At 36.6% G+C, this 15,351-nt stretch overlaps 1 protein-coding gene across 2 annotated transcripts in view; it reads right to left on the reverse strand.

The window, feature by feature from the left end:
• Nucleotides 1-301: 301 nt before the first annotated feature.
• Nucleotides 302-15,351, reverse strand: part of LOC149411350 (uncharacterized) — a 39,791-nt gene continuing 24,741 nt past the window's right edge. For both annotated transcript variants that reach the window (XM_089647110.1, XM_089647109.1), the window contains exons 2-7: nucleotides 7,237-8,826; nucleotides 6,144-6,411; nucleotides 5,605-5,780; nucleotides 2,313-2,441; nucleotides 1,459-1,598; nucleotides 302-360 (exon numbers count right to left, since the gene is read on the reverse strand). In XM_089647110.1, coding sequence (XP_089503236.1) covers nucleotides 1,464-1,598; nucleotides 2,313-2,441; nucleotides 5,605-5,780; nucleotides 6,144-6,411; nucleotides 7,237-8,817 — 2,289 coding nt within the window. In that variant the 5' untranslated portion in view covers nucleotides 8,818-8,826 and the 3' untranslated portion in view covers nucleotides 302-360; nucleotides 1,459-1,463. The remainder of the gene's footprint in view (nucleotides 361-1,458; nucleotides 1,599-2,312; nucleotides 2,442-5,604; nucleotides 5,781-6,143; nucleotides 6,412-7,236; nucleotides 8,827-15,351) is intronic.

The raw sequence follows: 15,351 nt of genomic DNA on the forward strand, positions 1-15,351 counted from the left end.
CCCATCGATAAGAAAACGCTGTCGAGGAATGAATAGAATTAATGGTACGATAAATGAGAACGTAAGAAAAAATATTATAAAAATCTAAAACCCTGCTTCATAAACCAGTGAAATTAGTAATTTTAAAATTTGCCGACCTACGATTTAATGAAGTTTTCAAACAATGAGAGGAATCGAGACGAAAAGAAAGATAAAGAAAAGAGTATAATAATAATAATGGCATATTATATTATAATCATACTCACAAGCTAGAGATATGGCGGCTGAGGTGGGCGGAGGTCGGCAGGAGGAGCGGGCTGCGGGAGGGCTGGCTCCCCTCTCCTGGAGGGGCACCGTACAAAGGGGGGAGCTTCGGCTCCACTGGAACCAATACAGACCCTGCTGTTAGTTCAAGCCTTTTACTAATAGTGTCCCACGAGGGGTTCCCGCAAGTATGTGATATTTAACCACTGTTAAAAAATTACTTCAATGACTTTGTCACATATTGAGGAGAGGCAAAAACAAGATTAATCAAAAGATTTAACCGGAGTCGACGTGGGATCTTGAAGGAGAAGGATGAAGATTCCAACCTCAATAGACGGCAGAAGAAAAAAATCCCTGTAGGATTTAGAAGGGGGTTTTGCCAATTCGGGAAATCCAGAATTAGAAGGAAATGTTAGTACTGAAGACTTAAATAAATGTATGCTTGCAATACTTTTGTGTCACTGCCAATGATATTTTACAAATTTATTTATGTAAATACATTAAGCGTTCCCAGCAAAATCAAATAAAAACAGCCATTTTATTTGAACTTTAGGGTTTCGGGTTTCGCATGACAAATTGTGGCAATACCGTTGACAATGTCACACAGAATTCTGTGGATTGGTTTAAAATATTTTTGACAATTTTTCACATCAAAAATGGTACTCAATGTACTGATTTTTGATTAGTATTATAGTATTACCGACACAACGCTGCAAATATTCCACATTATGATGTTGTCAATATTGATAATGTTACACAACTAATGATGACAGCTTATAAAAATTATGCGCAGCATGATATTCTAAATGACAACACATTGAATATAACTTCTATTTTGTAGCAGTGGTGATAGATAACGATCATGACAAAGATCTTCACAACGAAGACCGCTTTGTACGTAGCTATGTCAAAGTAGTGACCGGTTAGATGCTAGCGGTCCATAGCTTAGAGTTCTTAGTTGCCACCGAGGCGTCAGACGTCTCTGGCTAAGTCCTCCATCATTGCTTAAGCAACACTTTTCGCTTATTATGATCATAGTGGGAGGAATTCAAATATTGTCACGTTATTCGTAACCAGAGAATGTTTGTCAAAAAAGATTAAAGAAGAAATGACAAATAACAACACAATTATAACAATGCAAACAAACATAGAATGTTCCACAACTTTGTGTGGTGTTAGTAAGGCGAGGCTGGTTAGGTTAGGTTAGGTACATACGGCTACTAACATGGTTGCCCCCGACTGGAGGACACACCGCCCTGGCCGCCCCCGCCGCCGCTCCCGCCCCCGCCCATGCTCTTGGGCTTCCTCTTCCTCGTCTGGATGCCGTCCTTCTTCATGCTGAGAGGACGGTTTATCTGCAAGTAAACATACATCATCAAAGAGTTGTCATTTTTATAGACGTGTTACCAATACGATCTCAAGCGGGGTATTCGTGAATCTCAGCAGAATGCACATTACATAAAATATTACGGGAATTTAAAACAACCATTTTTACTTAATCTAATATCTCGGTGTCACCATTGAGTGACAAAAACAAGTTTGCCCAACTGATAATCCAGATGGTGATTGGTAAAGAATTTAAAGACGATTCCTCCAAGTTGTTTAAGGTTGCAACATTCAGGATGAAGCTTGCCAACCTCTGAAAGGATAGACCCAAGGTTCGTAGAAAACTTATAACAAGGTTAGCTCATCCAGGGGGTAGAGCGGTGATTGGCTAGAAAATCGTGACGTAGATAGAAGCCCATTTTCCACTGGGATTTTATATTTGCTGCAATACAAGTGACGTCACGCGACTCAGAATGCATTTGTGAGTGCGGTAGTAATATTATATTATACAAATTATTATTAGTAATTATTTTTTGTCCGTTGTGTTCCTGGGTTAGTAAAATAAATAAATAAAAAAAATTAAAGCGAGAGTTACTACGAACTTCAGAGGGTAGGGGGAAGATTGACCTAATGAAAGCCAACCTAAAGGAAATTTATTAGAAGAAGGCGAAGAAAGTTAAGGGGTAGAAGAAGACAAAAAAGAAAAAGAAAATACAGAAGAAGACTATTTAATAAGTACTCACGCTGTGCAGTTTGAAGTACAGTCCGCAGGCGTTGCAGACCGGGTCCCCGCTATTGTTTCTTCTCCAAAGCGTTGTGTTGGACGTTCTGCAGTTGGCACAGATGACCCCCGCTCTCCTGTTGCCGCTGTTCTGTAAGTTTTCAAATAATTTCTAAACTATTTTATTATTTGCACTGGCGGCTTGTAGATTTCTACCCGTGGTTTACCACGGCGAAATGCCTATATTAATTAATTAATTGAGGATTTAGGGGGCGTTCAACCAAAATGACACATTTAAAAAATTAAGTTTCGTCCGTTGCATTGGAAAAAATCTCACCAAAAATTCGGATAAAGGTATAAATATCTATATAAATAAAAATGTTAATGTTCGTTTGTTCAAAATCTCAAATCTCCGGAATTTGATCACCGTTGTTTTGAATTTTTCAAAGTTTGTTCTCATTAGCGCCAGGAGTGTTTAGAATATGGTTTGAATGGTGTAAGAAGTCGGGGACGCCCGATGAATACTTAACTCAATATCTCTGCACTGGAATGAGATACGGAGTCGAATCATTGTCGATGTAATGTAGTGTTTTAACAGCAACATTGTGGTATACAGTAGTGAATGGTGGAAGAAATTGGAGACGCCCGAGAAAGACATTAGCCACAGCGAAGCATGGAACGTAGGTATATATTTGAATAATATTATGCAACTGCCACTAATCTAACAGAAAGGTAGATAAAATCGATATTGAAGAGGGTATTGAAACTGGTGAATTTGAAGTTGATTTGAAGGTAACTTGAAATCGTTCAACGTGCATTGTTCTTAATATTGTGTCCTCTGAGTCTAAAAATACTGTATTTTATCTAAGTGATCTGCCAGATAAGGAGGTATGTAAGTGCATGTGTTATATTTCTGTATCTATGTGTCCATAATTATATAGAGCATAGGAAGTAATATTTTTAAAGTTTTCTAGAAATATCATAGCCAATCAACGAAATTTAGTTAGTTGTCGTAAAACTTTCTTCCAAATGATATTACGCACATCTTCTGCTGATAAAGGTGACTCACTCATTATCTACACTGATAGGCACCTATGTATTAAAATGTTTGTTGGTTTGATCTCTAAAAATATTACGTTGCTTTTTTTATTTATTTGAGCAAATGTAAAAAATGTACCTATACCTCAGGGGACTGTGTTAGGGCCAATATTGTTTTTAAAAAATAGGAAATATGATGTAATTTTAATTTAATGTCAAATAGGTAAGTACCTGCGTAGAACATAATATGATTATTAATGTCTTAATTGGCCAAGTTAAATAATTCTTTTGTTTCTTAATTTAATAAACATTTTTATAAAAACAAAAGGCCTTTCTTGGGTTTAATTTACCTTGGTTCGTTAACCGAATAAAATAAAATTTCTCGTCCTATTGTTTAAAAGCAACCATTTATTAATACTGCCAAAGCTCAAAATTATGTTTTCCCCCGAACAGAAAAAAACTTAGCGCAGTGCCACCTAGCGGTCACTTTTATAAATGCAACACAACCTGAAGCCAAGAATTGAACATCGCGCGATATTTTTTACAATTCTTAAAATGGTTTGAGGACGGGATAGTTACTTCGTTACTTGTCGATAGAGGGAAACGATTTGACGAATAGCTTTAAAATATCTGTATTGATTTTTTACCTTTTAATTTTTTCTCTGGGTTGTTCTTTTTTGTTCTTGTCAAATAAAATTAAGAAAACTAATTAGTTTTTTCGATTTTCTTAAGCGGCAAAAACTATTGCATAGTGAGTTTGATTTCACGATTTCACGAACTTATGCACAGCTTTTTATGAATGTCTATGTATTTTTTAAAATACTTTTAATTTATTAGGTTTTAGTTTTTTGATTTTAAAGCCAATGATATATTTTTTTACGCAAATGCAGACAGCACTTAACAATACATTAACTGGATAATCCGCATACTAACTATTTTTCACATAACATGGATAACATAGCAGTGTACAAATAAATAATCATTTACAAATATTTTTTACCTAAATTTAAAGGGAAAAAAACTGTCTTAAATAGAAAAATTAGAAAATACAAAATATCTTGGGGAAATTTTTCACAAAAACTGTGTCATATAAACCATATAACTGTGATTTTTATTTATTGTCTATAATCGTTCACAAATAATTTGTACTAAAGTTTAGAGAAAAAAAAAATAATAAAAAAATGGCGTTTTACAGAGAATTTATAAAAGTACATGGTGTTTAAACGAAGTTTCGGTTGGGTTTTGTTTTTCCTAAATAATAATTTACATTAGGCAGCTTTATATCAATAAGACTTACATTATGATTTGAACCAGCAAAAGTAAATCATTTATTTTTTAGAATTAATCAATATTAGCAGTCATTTAACTCAAAATACATGACAACTTTTAGAGAAAATTGAATACTCATATGGAATGAACAATTTTCTCGATGATGTAGTTTAGTAGCGGACTAACGTAAAATTAAGCACATCCTAAAGACTGCTATGGAAATAATACTAGGTGTCAGGTTACTGAAAATCACGAATAAGAGCGCCATGTTTAAGCGACCTACGTGAAGATTTGAACTGTGGAAGAGGATTATAGCAGGACAAGATGGCTCGAGGATTGGAGAATAACTGGAGACTCGAGCCGATGATGATGTCGATGGATGGATGCGATCTATGCAGGAACAGACCGTGTCTGCAGTAGAGTGGCCCATGAAGGCCATTAAGGAAGAGGTGGACTGCATGAAACGGGGTTGGGCAGGGATGGGATGCCTTGAGAACTGGAGATGAATGACTAGAGACTGGAGCCAATGATGATGTTGATAGATGGATGCGATCTATGCAGGAACAGACCGTGTCTGCAGTTGAGTGGCCCATGAAGGCCATTAAGGAAGAGGTGGACTGCATGAAAGGAGGTTGAGCAGGGATGGGATGCCTTGAGAACTGGAGATGAATGACTAGAGACTAGAGCCAATGATGATGTTGATAGATGGATGCGATCTATGCAGGAACAGACCGTGTCTGCAGTTGAGTGGCATATGAAGGCCATTAAGGAAGAGGTGGACTGCATGAAAGGAGGTTGGGCAGGGATGGGATGCCTTGAGAACTGGAGATGAATGACTAAAGACTGGAGCCAATGATGATATTGATAGATGGATGCGATCTATGCAGGAACAGCCCGTGTCTGCAGTTGAGTGGCCCATGAAGGCCATTAAGGAAGAGGTGGACTGCATGAAAGAGGGATGGGATGCCTTGAGGACAATACAACAGGTAGTATCTGAAGATACTCACTGGCTGTGGTTTGGCCTTGCCTCCCTTGACAGGGGGAGGCCTGTTCATGCCATTCATCCTGTTGTAGAGGCCGCACGCGTTGCATAAGTAGTGGCCCGTCCCGTCTCTCCTCCACAGCGGCGTGTAGGCAGCCGCGCAGTTTACGCACTCCTTCAGGTCACCGTTGCCCTGGATGCCTGGAAGAGAAAACCCAACGTAAATAAAACTGGGTGACATTGCTTCTTTGCGCGGATTGCGTCATTGTTCTCTGAGCAAAACAAAATCAAAAAGCGAAAATCTAAATTTTAAATATTTTTTAATAAAAATAATGTTATAGGTACATTAAAATAAACTTAAACAGGAAATGCGACACTTCAAAACAATACAAATAGTTTACTGACGTCATCAAACATAATAATTTCGGATGTCGATGCTGTGCGTTAGTCCTACGTGAAATCTAGTTCAAAAAACTCAAAATTGATTTAAATTTATCGTTTTCAAATTCACTGTTCTATTTAATTAATTCATTGTAAAACACGAAGAAAATAATTAGAACTCACTTCCTTCATAGCCGTCATCGATACCATTAGCCGGGGGCCCCACGCTGACGAACTGTCCGGGGTAGCTCCCGTCGGGCCCCAGCAGCGCCACGGAGACTCCGCCCGAGGGGCCCGGCCCCATGGCGTACTGCGTCCCGTAGTCCAGGCCGGGAGAACCGGGCCCCGCCCCACCACCACCGCCGCCCCCGCCCAGGAACTGGTCCGTGCCGTGCAGCTTATTGCTGACGTACTGCACGGAACTGTTACCATTCCCGCCATACAGAGTCACCTGGAACATAGTTACTTATTAAGGCGATCCACTTCGACCTGTAACATTCGGATTCAGACGAAGTCACAAATTCCTCACACACACGGAGAAAAATAACTGATTCATTAAGAATCTTTTCAAATTATTCGTAATCCGGTTAAAAACGGGATTGCAGGCTCCTAGCGAATGAATTGATAGGTTTCCTGGTAAACTTTAAGTAAAATACCAATGTGTCTCGAAAATAAAAATAATTAAATCCTTACATTTTCGCATTTCGTCATTATGAATTATTATCATGATAAACGCAAGTGGATGAACTTGCGCTCCGATATTATAACGAATTTACTAAAAGTCTATCAGTAAGCGGCCTGTAACCTCGTTTTTAACCGGATTGCCAATAATTGTATGAGATTCTTAATAAATTATCAATAGGTAGGTACTCATTTTTCTCCGTGCAGATAGCGATATAGTTAAAATTCCCGCTTACTTTGATATTTGTACAAAAAAAACATCGCCAACGCATGTTATACAGGCACAATTATTAAACTTTCCGATAATAATCTAAAAACAGCCACATTATACAATAAAACCATATCCGAAAAGGGTTTTATAAGTAGGAGATTTTACACTACTTTTAAGCGTCTTTCATAGGCCTTATTTTTGTTTATAAAAGACTGGATCAAATCAAAGGCTAAGATGTGTTCTACTTATTAAATCATCTCTGTTGTAACACAAAATATTGTGTTGCATCGCCTCAGTATCCACGCCTAGTCAAAAAGCCAAAATCAAGTATATACCTACCAGTGTAAGCGCTTTTATGAAAATCTTACATACATTATATCGTACCTGCTGTGAAGTGGGACTCGATGGAGACTGGCCGTCGTAGATGCTGTGTCCGTGCCCGGGCAGAGTGTGACTGTACATGATTTGCGTTCCCGCCTTCTCCGAGTGCTGCAATGAGGAGGAGGCCAGGATGGGGTCGTCCCGATATAGCACGCTGTTAGGGGGGCTCTCATTGCCACGCGATATAGGGTACATCTGCATCAGCTCCTTCGTCACGTAGTTGTATGTCGGTGGCAGGCTTTGGTATTGTGTCCCTGGAGACGTGATATACCCCCCAGACGTATAAACACTCGGATGACTCGACAGCGACGTAACAGGCATGAGGTTGGTATAAGTCGTAGATTTATGCTCGGATATTGGCACGTTTGGATCTTGGTGTTCGTATTTAAACTGTTGACCATTCTCTATCGTGATTCCGATGGCTTGTTGCCCCACAGCAGTCGTGTGTACTAATTCCATAGTTGAGGGAGAACCGATGTTATCACTGTGCTGGTATATGTGAGGAGGCGTGGATGATATCTGTCCAGCTAACATTGGCGAGCCAGTTGTGTATTGGATTGTCTGATGCATCGGAGAACCATCTTGATAGCGCGATGGACTTTCCGTGATGATTACTCTTTGATCTGGTGCTATAATTGTAGTTTCTCCTCCAATGTCCCTCAACAGGTCTCTCTGGTCCCCTGAATATGCGATTGTTTGGATTTCTCCGTTGATTCCTCCTGGTCCAGGGTCTTGCGTCAAAATTATTTGCTGGGTTGGGTATCGTGCTAAAGTGACCATTTTGCTCGTAAATATTCCAGGCTTTGGGTATGGTTGGTAACGCTTATCGTAATGTCCCGGAGATCGGTCAGGGGCTGGAGTAGTGAACCGTCCTGGATAAATTGATCCCTTGATTTCTCTGGTATAATACCTTCCGGGCTCAGTGTAATGCCTCGGTTTTTCTTCTAAGGCTGCTTCATCTATCAGTCTTCCTCTCACATACTCCATTGGTCCTCCTTGACCATCGTTTTCAGCTAAATAAACAGCTCCAGGATGGTTCTCTACTTTATAATATTGCCTCGGTTGTTCTTGAGTGGGAGCAGACACTGGAGGTTGTGCAGCCCGTTCATCTCTGGCTATCCTTTCTTCTTCGGGTTGCTTTTCTTGGTGCATTTCTAAATTTTGAGCTTTGCTTTGGTTTGAAGATTCTTCGTCTTCTGCTACGTCGTCAGTGGTGATGTGACCAGCTGTCGTGATGGTTCTAACTTGTCTTCTGGACGTGATGACTGAAGGGGCAGGGGAGTCCTCTCTTTCCCTGTCTTCAACTGGAGTTTGCCTCTGACTGATTTGTCCATTTCTTTCTTCTGATTCCTTCGGACTCGGCGGTTGAGTTTGGGTGTGAGCTTTGGTAGTGTTATTTGTACTGAAGTTTTCAGGCTGCTGTTTTGGCTGCTCTGGTATAGGAACTGGAGGTTTGGTGTCATCGCTGAGGGGCTCGGGCTCCGGCCTGCTCGGGGGACGCGAGTCTGCCTGCGCCTTGGGGGTTGCAGGTTGGGAGGGCTGGGTGGGGGGAGGGTTTCGGACTGCTCCCATTTTCACCTTCATCTTGACAACCTGTAATCAACGATGTTAATCTTGTTAATAATTTTATTGCTTTTAACAGTGATAATTATGCCTATACTTTTTTCGTACACCTTCCTACATTATGAACATCCCCTACGTGCAACGCAACTATACGAACCTATGCTAATAGTAATGCAGTTCGTGCTTGTTTTGATTTTTATTTATTTTGAATTTTCTGCCCAGCTGGGCTTTTACATGTTTATTTTGTTTTTACACAAAGAACATCTAAATAAGCATAATATCTAATAACAAAATACCAAATACTCCACCGTGCAAAATGGAAAAATAGTAGATTTGAAATAAAACAAATTATTTTATTTTATTACGTTTTTAGTTCTGCTTTCCGATATAAATTTTACGACCTGTTTTTATTTAGTGATTGATTTCTTAAATATGTCAACAACATCTTTATATTCACTACAAAAATTCTGTATTCGGCGAACCTGAGTATACAATAGTGTTTCCGTGATGGAGTTATCACAATAAAGCGGTAGATATTGCCTCGATGTTATTTTGCGAGGTAAATGAAAAGAAATCAACTATAATAATAGTTCAGGGCTGTCAATGATTAATTTTATGATTTTATATAAAAAAGTTAAGATAATTTTAATAAATATAGTTGTTATAGTAGATAATCACAATACTAATAATGATAATGCTTTTAAGATTTGTATAGCCCCGTTTTTTGTGTAAAATCACCTCGAGGGCGTTGTACATATCGTATATAGTATACCTCTACAATGATCTTATTATTAACTATAGACAGTCAAACTATTATCAACTTATGGAATCCTCTAGTTCGTTGATCAATAATACAAATGAACAATACATTTGATCAATTAACGTGATGCTGCATTAGAATCAACATATTTTATTATATATTATTTATTTATATTTTGTACATGCAGATAATATACAGGACCATACTGTCATAGAATATTGATTGAAATTTTTCCTTGTGATACACATTCTGAAGTTAATAAAAAATATACATTTTGAACAGATGAACAGTATTACTTTATGTCCACACTGTTGAGTTGTACTTGATTTGTATTGTTGTTAGCATTATATTGTTGGAATAATCGTCAAACAATGGATTTTTTATTCTAATAAATCTCGTAATTAGACATTTCCTTAATTTTAGTTGCAAAATATTCTCTTAGCACCAAAAAAAAGTTTAGACAAATTATTCGATAATGTTTGAGAGTCATCAATATTACCTACTTATAGTTTTGTATATCTTCATATAGTCCGCAAACATTCAAACTTGGAAATCGTTGAAGATAGTAAGAAAGCCATTCACAAATAGCAAACATTAATTTGAACCCAACCCAAAATCTCGAAGTTTTGAGAAGTAGGTTTACTTAAAAAAAATTTTTTTTAAATAATAAAAAATATAAAATGCATGTAGGGTGAATGTGAATTTAATTGTAATTATCTATATATTGCATTTCAATATATAAAAATCACGTGTCACTGTGTTCGTACACGCTAATTTTTGAAACCGCCCAACCGATTTCAATGAAATTTTGTAAATGTGTATCGTTGGTTCTATATTTAAATATATGATAGTTATTGATTGAGTGGCGATTGTTTAATTGTTGTGTTCTGTCTCTCTGTCCCCTACCACCTACCCCTACATTAGTTAACCAGTAATCATGCATCGTCTTATTCATCATCCAGCATACTAATTTCTTTTGTGTGTCTGTATGTGAGTGATTGTAACTCTGCTTAATTAATATTTGAGAAATTTTGAGAGTTTTGTTTGGCACCGCATAGGAGTTGTTGTCACAGGGGTGGAAAAGACGACGAACCTCTTCAGATTTTCAAATGTAATAATTAATCTTAACAGCTAAAACCGTTCAACGACTTCTGACAATATAATATACCTAATACATACATCAATGCTTTTGACTTATCTACTTTGCTGAGATGATCATTAATTTCATTTTAATTGGCTTTTTTGAAATTATAACTACTTGTCGTTAATTTATTACTTCATTTTACCATTACCATTGTTTTGAGTCATTTCTGACAGTGGAGAATAATGGTTATCACCGGGAGAACAGGCTCAAATTCTTTACTAAGTATTACTTATTCAAAATATATACATTATTTAAATGGATGATATTTTGAAATATTGACATATCTTAGATTTCTCTTTCACAAAATTTTGTATTTTTTAATGAAATAGGTTGTTTTGAAAAGTGACAGCTCGTGTTTCAGGTGAACTTTATTTAGGTTACTAAACCTATTTAATAACATTCAATATTTTAATAATAACACAGATACTCTCCACAGGTTTTGTTGTTAATTTAACAACGGTTTTATCTAGAAATACGATATAATAATAACTAATGCAGAACTATAAATGTTATTGAGCAGTATTAAATAACCATAGACTGTAATTGTAGACCATAAATAAACCACTCACCAGATCGATATCTTCGAGCTTATTGTATGAAACAAATTGGTCCTAAAAAACCACAGACATGCCAATTTATAGACAGTACAATTCTCATTTCACACCAATGAAAAACTCTGAAAGTTTATTCCACAGACTTTCAGAGTTTTTCATTGGTGGATATAGTTAGGCAACAATATTCACGGTTCTAATTTTCGATCTAAGTTATGCCCCCCTGTTGTAGACTATAATGTATTTGAATGCATAACATATTATATTTATTGAATGTTTTACAAATAGTTTGTGCCAAAATAAATATAATAAAAATCTATTATAATAATGATTAACCGATAATATCAGGGCATTCAACCTAAAAACAAAATTAATTTCAATAATCTCTTCACACAGATTAAGATAGCATTAATAAAATCAGATACTTTTTCGTATAAAAATTATACATTGACTTTGCAAAAGGTTGGTGCCAGAAATGTACACCTAATTAAAATAATTTAATCCGTTAAAGATCTACATTTCCACCACGGACGAAAAAATAAAGTAAAATTTATTTTTTGAGAAGTTTCCAATCGTTTGCTCTTTAAATAGATAATAAAAGTGTTTGTAGATACTCTTAATGCATAATAATATGATGTAAGATTACTTATCTCCCTACCACCTGTTTCATGCTGGAAAAGTTTCATATGCATATTAGAGTTAGTATTTGATTGTTTGATTTGTAGCCGTTTGACGTTAAGGAATGTCACAGATCTGCCAGGGTTTCCATTTTATGACGGTTTCTTATTTATTTTGATCGTCGGAAGTTGAGCCTATCGATCCGATATTGTTAAGTTTGTTTTGGTAGTGCTACAAGCTTTCATTTTCTAAATCACCAAACAACTTTCTTCATCCTTAACAACCAAATAAGGTGTACCGTAGTCCGACTGGCAATAGGCAGTTGGGACCATTGTGAAATAATCAGATTAATCCAAAATAATCTAATAAATCCTGCAAAAGTAACTGAAGTTAGTAAGAAAGCATTCTTGTGACAGTTTGGCCGCGAGTCTGATTCGGTGTTGGTGATTTCTCGTTGCTTCGCTACAAATATTTGCTTTACTTTATAAACCAGTTTTATTTTATTTGCCCCTCGCCGGAGGAAGTGCCCGAGCCACGAGCACCCAGTACACACACACATACACAAACACTACATCCTCTCCGCTCCTTGACTGACTGAGGGACAGTGACGTCACTGAGGCTCGTCACTCGTGACTCTACATATATATTATTATATCTAAAAGCTTAGTCGAGACAGCACGCGGTTTAATTAGCTAAAACAATTATGAAGTCAAGGGAAACATAAAGCGTATGAAATCAAATAACCTGAGATATGATTTGATATATTCACGACCAAAAGTATTTAAGTGATTTATTTTTTGTGTATTACGCCGTGTTGCGCTAACTCCTTCTTTAGCCAACGTTTCGGACAGCATGACAGTGTCTATCAATCATACATCTGCCCTGATAATGCTGTTTGAAACTTTGGCTAAAGAAATAGGTAGCATAACATAGTATTTGCCCAAATAGCGTTGTTCACGTTTGCGGTACGTTCAGAGTGGTAGATAATCTATATGTCGCAAAGGTGAAAGACCATTCATAATTTATCTATCTACTAATACCCTTTTTAGTGGGCTTTTACATATGAATAATATAAATTATACATAACAGAATTGCCACAGTAACAACTATTTAAATTCGTTTATTGATTGAAGATGTCCACTAACTCATATATTTTTTTTTTTTTTTTTAAAAGAAAGACAAACATTCCCGGGTTACGAATAACCCAACAATGTTTGAAAATCTCCTACTACCACCACAGAAAGCCGAAAATGTTGCTTGTGTTGTGATGGAGGACTTATTATTATTTACTTAGAATTATTTCTCTACATTTGTATTCAAGGCAATGGGGAATATATTTTATGGCAGTTAGTCACAGAATTTGTGCACTGAAATAAACCGATATCCCGAATAGGAAAGCTTATCTATAATTTGGACTAATCAGTTACATCACTGTGTTGGATTTCATCAACATTGCTGATATTCCCATTTTAAAACTTGGAGAATGCAAGAAATTATTTTGTCTTTTTTCAATAGGTTGTGCATGAATATTGTAACGTGGGTTCCAAACGCGAGAATTGTACTCATGTTGACTTCTACCAAGGCACAATATAACATTTAATACACATAGGACGGGTTGTTTCAGAGAATTTGAATAATTCATCAAATTTCGAAGTTAATTTCCGATTTTTAATTTAAAGTTCTGTGAAAGTCCTATTTAAGTTCTGTTACTATATCAGCATGGGCCAGTTGTATCATAAATGCTGAAATAATAATATAACTTTCACAGTCCTTGAAAATTAACTGTGAAGTTTGATGATTTGTTCGAATTCTCTGAAACAACCTGTCCTCAATGTTTTTCAAATTTCTAGTTAACCTAATAATAAATCCCAACATTTATAAGCACTAGTTCAGAATTTAAACATTGCTTGAATTGCGATGAGTAGCTGAAGTAGCAGAGGTAACTATTTCCTAACCTTCCTGCTCCGCTTCTACTCTCAATCCCGCTACTTTCTGCTTCGCAGCACTACCTCAATAATATTGACATAGATTCACAGACTTCGGCAGTTCTTGTACCACACGAAAAGAAATCAGGTAGAACATGAATTGAAAACCGATAAGGTAAGAAGCGTCATATTTACTTGAAACTCTACTGACTCTATTGTCAATCACTGTAGACAGGGATGATTCTAATTTCTGAGATTTCTCTACACGAGGGAGTATGGCTACTACCCGTGACTCTATCCTACCGAATTTATTTTGGGTATGCTCGGAATGAACCATTTACGGGTCAGAAGGGATGTACACATTGATATGCATTTCTTTAGACTGATTCGTAGATGGTTTTAAAACTCGGCTATCATGAAGAGCATTCATTTCTATGTTACCGATGGTTATCTCCATCACTGACAGCATAGACTGTTCTATGTCCCTTCCTGCAGGACTAGGTGGCAAGAACAATCTTGCTGTTGAACAGAATCAATTCGATTAATCGATTATCGATATCCACTTATTGTGTATATGTATTTCTTCTTTGCAAGATTATTTAAAATGAACAATTTTGTCATGTTTTTAAAATAATAAATTGGAATTCCCCCGAAATGTGGCTGTAAAAAGGTGTTCCACTTTTCACTTGACAATTCGTTACATTTGTAGGTGTTATAGTCAGATTATAGCCAGATATGTACTATTTACGCAGTTTAAAATGTCAGAAAACCATTCATTCTTTCTACGTATTGCAAGTTTGGTGCGTGCCCTCTATTGACTGCAAACATTGACATACATTACAGCAAGCAAGTAAGGAAGTAAGCTATAATGACGACACGCTCAATACGTCACCATTTCCCGAGGTGTTACCTCATGGGTAGGTAACTACCAAACATGCAACTGTCTTAGTGATTATTGCAGCCGAAGGTTAGTGATTATTGCAGCCCTTGCAGGTATTTGATACCAACCCTGTATGGCAGTGAGATTTGGACCTTCGCACTGGGGGAGGAGTGGAGCGGACTGAATACAAGAGAAATGAATGATACCAAATCGGAGATCCAATAAAAAATAATATTACATAACTGGATTTGAAATCATAATTTTCAATCGAACTTATGTAAACTTGGCGAAAATACACTGCGATTGTGTAAATCTTCACACTTTAATCAGGACTTTTTTGGAAGTTTTAAAAAAATATTTTTTAATATAAATTAAAATGCAGTTCTTCAAAAAAAACTTGATGACTATAAAACGAATAATGTTTGAAGTTCGTATGTTTTGAGATTTTCACGGGCAAAAGTATTATTATTCTTCTTTAGCCATAAGCCAACGTCTCAGATAGAATTACAGTGTTCAACCATCAGGGCAGACTAGTTACATGTAACCCCAAAAGTAAATTACACATAAAACGGCGTAAAGTAATTGTAGCTTGTAAGAAAAATGCCCTAACAAATCTCGTCGGTATGTTTCAATAATACGCAAAGTAATATGACGTCATAGTTATTTTTACAAATCCT

The sequence above is a fragment of the Hesperophylax consimilis genome, chromosome 26, assembly GCF_061612785.1.
Source record: "Hesperophylax consimilis isolate HC1 chromosome 26, BYU_Hcon_1.0, whole genome shotgun sequence".
Classification (NCBI taxonomy): domain Eukaryota; kingdom Metazoa; phylum Arthropoda; class Insecta; order Trichoptera; family Limnephilidae; genus Hesperophylax; species Hesperophylax consimilis.